This window comes from Argentina anserina, chromosome 1 (assembly GCF_933775445.1).
Source record: "Argentina anserina chromosome 1, drPotAnse1.1, whole genome shotgun sequence".
Classification (NCBI taxonomy): Eukaryota; Viridiplantae; Streptophyta; class Magnoliopsida; order Rosales; family Rosaceae; genus Argentina; species Argentina anserina.
In genome coordinates this window covers 4,940,571-4,946,964 of record NC_065872.1, presented here as the reverse complement: position 1 = coordinate 4,946,964, position 6,394 = coordinate 4,940,571, and the positions used below count along the sequence as shown (strand labels likewise).

At 35.8% G+C, this 6,394-nt stretch overlaps 2 protein-coding genes across 2 annotated transcripts; both read right to left on the bottom strand.

Moving 5' to 3' along the window:
* Positions 1-1,683: 1,683 nt before the first annotated feature.
* On the bottom strand, positions 1,684-3,520 carry LOC126794525 (uncharacterized). Its single transcript, XM_050521276.1, has 6 exons — positions 3,413-3,520; positions 3,273-3,294; positions 2,965-3,099; positions 2,748-2,845; positions 2,297-2,375; positions 1,684-1,878 (listed from the first exon to the last, which is right to left on the bottom strand). The coding sequence occupies exons 1-6, from the start codon at positions 3,518-3,520 to the stop codon at positions 1,742-1,744; spliced, it is 579 nt and encodes a 192-aa protein (XP_050377233.1). The 3' UTR covers positions 1,684-1,741.
* A 1,816-nt stretch (positions 3,521-5,336) lies between these two features.
* Positions 5,337-6,394, bottom strand: LOC126790403 (endochitinase B-like). The gene is given in 4 exon segments (XM_050516623.1): positions 5,337-5,715; positions 5,883-5,974; positions 5,976-6,049; positions 6,130-6,394. Coding segments are annotated over 4 exon segments (798 nt in total). The 3' UTR covers positions 5,337-5,348.

Below are 6,394 nucleotides of genomic sequence, written 5' to 3'. Positions count from 1 at the left end.
TTACTACATTCTTGTTGTAGTTATTATTGTGGTAAGTAGTAAAATATTGATTTCTTTGTGTTTAGATCTGCAATTATTCCACGTTAAAAGACGAAAACCAAAAGAAAAAGATTGTCAATGGGCACAAATAGCTCAAGTGTCCTTATAAGTGTAGTGTATTTGTACAAAAATATGAGAGCATAAATACATTTATAGTTTGAGAAATCATGAGTCTCATTATGTTTATTTGGGGACGTATAATTTATATGTGCAATAAAACACTAAGAACACTAGCAAAATAGACATTTGCGTTATGTGTATATCTCAAATGGGACATATATGTCCCTATAAGTATCAAGGGGGACACTTAACAAATGTCCTCTTAAGCCATATTTCTTGTAGTATTATACAAAAAAACAACCAACCACTAAGCATTGTATATACATAAAACTAACTCATATCCTAACAATACATAGAATTATAGTTTTCACCAAAACAATATCAAGTAAATGAGCACCAGAAACACTGCTCAAAGTCTAAAAAGTTTACCTTCCAAGTCTAAAGTAGCTTGATGGGCCAAGCCCATGTGCTTTACCTTATCTGCCGGCAGTAAGCCTCCAACCCATTGGAGGATATCTTCATCATATTAACATGCTCAAAGTCAATTCACAACATACATAACAAAACAAAATGAAACCAAACTGTTGTTCCGAAAAAGCAATAATGTAGGAGTAACTCCTACATATTAACAATAATGCAAACATGGACAATTAAGAAAGCAACCCATCACTTTAAAAATTTGCATACAGTACTTAATTAATTAAAAAAAACAAGTGTACCGGTAGCCAGGTAGAAACTACTAAGGTTACATTCAGTTTTGAAATTAGTACATTCAGTTTCAAGCCATAATGCAGAAAGTCTAAGAGTTTACCTCAAATAACACATATTCAAGTATCGGCAAAATTACCAAACTATACTCTAAATTTGACTGAAATTGTCAATTTGCACCTCAAACTTGCATTTGAATCAATTACCTCATATTCTCCTAAACTTGGTAAAAAGTGCTAATTTACACCACATCCGTTAAATTTAACTGTTTCTATCCAATTTTGCGTCACAGGTCACGCATATAAGAGTTAATGTTGTTATTTTCTATTTATATTTTTATTAAAAACAAATAAAAATATTTTTAAAATGAAGATTATTTTTTTTAATCAAATTATTTATCACATCTTTTTTTTACATACTTAACCCTCATTCGAATTATATATTCAACATACTCACATATTCAAATATAGTGTGTTGTGTATGCATATATATATATATATATATATATTTTTTTTTATGTACACATTTATTTTAAATTTTCTATGTATTTATTTATAATTTTCTAATATCTTTTAACATATCATATCATGTAAAATAATAAATATATAAATAAATAACATGTTTCGGAAAAAAAAATAGTAACAAGTGTTTCTTTTAAGTAATTTTATTAATTTATTTTATTATTAAATATGAATAAATATATAATGATAATATTCTCTCAAATGCATGACATGTGACTTAAAATTGGATAGAAAACATTAAATTTAACGGACTTGGTGAAAATCGGAAAGTTTTACCAAGTTTATGAGGTAAATTGACTCAAATACAAGTTCGGTGTGCAAACTGACAATTATGGTCAAGTTTAGGGGTGCAAATTGACATTTTGGCCTAAAGTATCTTAATAGAGTTGATGGACCAAGACATTCTGCTGCCTTTAGCTGCAACAAGCATATTGAATTCTGTGGTTGGTTGTGCTTTGTTCTCCAAGTGCTGCTGCCTTTAGCTGCAACAAGCATATTGAATTCTGTGGTTGGTTGTGCTTTGTTCTCCAAGTGCGGAAAGAGCAGCAACCTGAAGAGAAGGTGCAATTACTTAAGTTCGAGAATATTAAGTACTTATTCCAACCAAGAATAACATGCTCTTTGCCATTAGCTAGCCATACTCGGTGACATGAGTAATTCTTCCTAGTACAATAAATAGTTATTATAGAGTTGAATTGAGGAATCCGAATTTCACACCAGGGGAGAAGAAGCTTTATGTTGTCTATCAGATACAAAATGAAGGCCAATATGGAGCTTCAATTTGAAATTAATGTGGACTCACAAGATTGGAAATTGAAAAACTTGTACTCAATGAAAGGAGATTATATATTGTGACAGATAGAAATTAGGATGTTCAAAGCCTTCCATATCAAGATGATGTAATGGTAATATGATCTCATTATCTCAACAATGAAGGTTTGATACAAATGATGCACAGGAGCATTTACCTAAGCTTATGTTGCTGGCTTTCAATTGCTCTGGTGTTAGAGAAGGTTTTGGAGCCTCAACTTTAGAGTTCATTGTCACCTGAGAACATAGAAACAAGCAAAGTTTCGAGTTACTGAAGGTATCTTTCTCTCACAAAAGCAACAGATGGAAACCAAAAGACCGTGACGGATAGGATAGGCTGTCCTCTGCTTAACCAGCATCTTAAGCACCACAGGAAACATCTATAGAAACAAAGAAACCAAAATGTAATATAATGAACCTAGAGGAGACATGTAAACTACATCACACCCAATTTTTTTTATCTAATTATATAGTGATTTGAGCATTGTCTGATATGATATATTGACCAAAGCATAAACAAAGCCACAAAGCAAAACTCAGCCTCAATTTCTCAAATCACACAACAAAAAAGCTAAGTTCCATCGATCATTAGATATCGTAATCGACTACCTTAGAATCGGCGAGCGATATAGAGTGTTGGACCAGTGACCATCCGATAATGTTGATCCACTCCTTCTCCTTCTCGGTATCAGCTAAGTACAGAAAACCTAAGATAATCCATCAACATTGAAAGTGATTGAAATCAGCTACAATATTGAAGTGATCGAAATACAAAATCGAAATATGCAACGGAAATTGATCGGAATCGAAGGTTCATGAAGCTTACGCTTATCAATCGCTTCGAAGAGGTTGTCTTCGTCATCGAGGTTTTGGATATCGACTGAGCCTTCGCCGATCTTCCAGTTTCGCCGGCATCGGACTATCGGAAACAAATTTGAATTGGAGATTTGAAATAATGAGTCTGAGAGAGAGAGAGAGAGAGATGTAATTGGACCTAGAATTCTAATAGAGCTGGAGAGATGGAATTATAATTTGGGCCCTTACACTTGTTATCCGGAACTGTTTAATTCCGGACTAAGTCTCAGTTTACTCCCGAATTATGCTAACTCATATTAAGATAGAGTAATTCCTTACCCAAATTTGGTGGAGTCTCTGACTAATGAAAACAATGACCAAAGATTACCAATTCAATTTTATAAACTATATCACAGCAACACCACAATTCAATCCAACCTAACTTTGAATTTCCAAACAGCAATTTGCCTTTAAATTACAAGAGCATACCCACATTGGGCATCGGCAAGTCTCATAGGATTCGGGGTTTGGGTCTCCGAGAGAGATTTGAGACTCGAAAAGAGAGAAGACGACGAAGCTGAAACCATGATTCTAGGATTTCATTCGGGTCTGGATACCAGGTTCTAGGAGGAAGGTCTCGGGATCGAAAGTTAAAAGCAGCGATCGGCGTCAGATTGCGTCGAGCTCTTCTTCCTCCTCCTTTCTTTTATGGGACGGGACCTAAGATCTTGACTTCTTAAGGCGTCTTCTTCTTTGTGGCATCACCGCATCAGTGTCTAATCAGAAGAGTCAGCTTCAGAGAGAGAGAGAGAGAGAGAGAGAGAGAGAGAGAGAGAGAGAGAGAGAGAGAGAGAGAGAGAGAGAGAGAGAGAGAGAGGCGTTGATAAGAAAGAGGCAAGAGTGAGTGAGGGGGCGAGAGAAAATTAGGGCTTCTGCAATTCCCCCGAATTCGACACCTCTCCATAATCCCGAAAGTTGGAGACGCGTGGATTAACTAATCTCATTAAAGCTAATCTCGTGTTTTCCCAAACAAGGGTTTCAAACTAGTTTCTTTCACTATATAGTCAAATCTCAGTTAATTTGGGGTAACAAACGTGCCCTTATAGTTTTACCAATGAGTTTTTTCTTTAAAAAAAAAACATGTACATAAAATAGAGTTTGGATTGAAGTTTTTAAGCAATTACAAATATGTATTACAAAACGATTATTTATGACGTGCATTCATAAACATGTATTACATGCGCGCCGTAAATTTCATATCGTAAATGCTTAGTTTTCTTGTAGTACTATGAGAATGATTTTGAATTTGAGACCTTCAAGTATTTTCATAATAGTGAAATAGTTTACGGAAATAAACAAATTTATTCTATAATTTGGGAAGTCAAACATTCGCATTCACGTTCCTTATTGGAACTAAGAGAAATTATTATATACACCCGCCACATATTTCACGTGACGTACTCCTTTAATGTTATTGGTCCATTTTTTATTATGATTGTTTTTTATTGGTTCTTATATGTAAATAAACTTTTGCTATTTTCACCGCGTGAATGTTGATTATACCATGACGTAATATGATTGACCGGACACACTACGTGACAATGGTGTGACGAGTACATATAATGATTGTCTTGGAACAGATATATAATTCCATTATTCTTGCATATGAGCAGTGGTCTAGGCACTAGGAGGTCACCCACCGCTGCACTTTTTGCCTCAACGACCATCTGTGACGTTTTGTGAATTAGGCGGCCGCTTAGGCGGTCCTAGGCGGTTCTAGGCGGCCTTATTCAGTCCTATCAGTCCTAGGCGGTCTAGGCGGCCCTATTTAGTCATATGCGGTCTAATTAGCCATATTTAGTCCTAGGCGGTTAACCATCATTTGACATTAAAAAAAAAAACTAAAAGAGGCCGCAACTCTCACTCTTTGTCTATTTTCAGAAAACTGAATCTCATCAATAGAAGAAGAGGAAAGAAATATGAATATTAAGTTTTTGAGTCCGATACTGAATGAGTTAAGAAATAATTTGGAAATAAAGAAATTGAAATTTAGTAATATTGCATTTGTTTCATTATTTATCTTTTCTTCAAATATTTTTATGGACTTTCTACTTAAGTTATGTAAATTTAGACTATTTTAATTATTTTTAAAATTAATATTAAACATCATTATATATTTTCAATCATTAAAATATTTTAAATATATGTATAATAATAAATAAATATTTAATAATTTAAAACCGCGTAGGCACCGCCTATGAGGCTGCCTAACCGTCTAGGCGCTAGGAGGTGGTTGTCCGCCTGCATACCGCCTACCGCTTTTTAGAACCTTGCATAGGACTGATAGGAGTAACAGAACTCTTGACACTTGGCAGAGCTAAAGTCTTATACACTCTCATTAGTTTTTCATCTTCCCTAAAATGATCTCTGATTGTTATAATCCAAGTTGTTCCCGGTGCTCATTCCTAACATGCCACAGTACCTCTTATAGAACCCGATCCGATCTAGTACCCTATTATCTTGACCGCGCCCGCATTCAAGTCCGCCATTGATGATATTTGTAATAACTCCATATCCAGGGACCCGATTGGCCGCTTTATCTGCAGCAGATGGAGTCCAACTATTTATAATGACGTTGTGACATGAAGGTTTGTTTCCTTGAGGGGTCATCCAAAACCATATAGCTGTTTTGAATGACACAACTGGGTCTGTGGCTACTAGATCCGGATTGTTTATCAGATCCACTCCGATTGCTCTACCCGCTTGAGCATAGTGGTAGTTACTGATAATAAGAAAATGAACGTGTCAGTATATATCCAAACCAATGAGACAATGAATGATCATGGTCGTTCGTGCTTCAGCAAATATCAGCAGATAATGTCGCACATATAAGTAACTAGGCCGGGTATAATAAGTTCGATCACTATCTAATTGGTTTGAAGAAGAAACTCACTGAGTGAGTTGGATACTTGGATTGGTCCTCGGCCGTAATATTTTCTGCCGGGAGCGCATGGATACTGGGCTGATGGAGTGCAGTAGCTAGACATCCTGGTTGAGTTCCCTGCTAAAGCAATATCCCCATGTATAAGGACTATCTGGTGAACTTGGCCATCCTCCTACATAATTAAATAAGATATTATAGGCTGTTTGAATTCGAGTGATCATGCATTATATAAAACATGCATTGTAAACTAACCAGTGGTTTCGTGAGAGGTTTGACCCAAGAATGCGGCAAGCTCTCTTTTCTGGGTAGCACCGTCTCCTGTTGTGCCAAATCCATTGAAAGATCTAGCAGCAGTAATGAAAGCATCATACCTGTAGAACGCGGGAGCCTTGCAGCGCCCATCGTTTCGATATTTCAGCATTTGATCGAAAAGAGATGGGCTAATGAGACTCGCAACATCTGCATAGGTCCCTAACACCCAAGATAGTTAAACGATGATTAGTGCGAGTGTCTCCAT

What these genes read in the sequence shown, in the direction of transcription:
- LOC126794525 (XM_050521276.1), bottom strand. Translation starts at nt 3,520, where the DNA reads ATGGTTTCAGCTTCGTCGTCTTCTCTCTTTTCGAGTCTCAAATCTCTC. An exon ending in CCCAATGTGGGTATGCTCTT is followed by an intron (nt 3,295 to 3,412) that starts GTAATTTAAAGG and finishes TGTTTTCATTAG; the next exon opens with TCAGAGACTCCACCAAATTT. An exon ending in CTTCGAAGCGATTGATAAGC is followed by an intron (nt 2,846 to 2,964) that starts GTAAGCTTCATG and finishes GGATTATCTTAG; the next exon opens with GTTTTCTGTACTTAGCTGAT.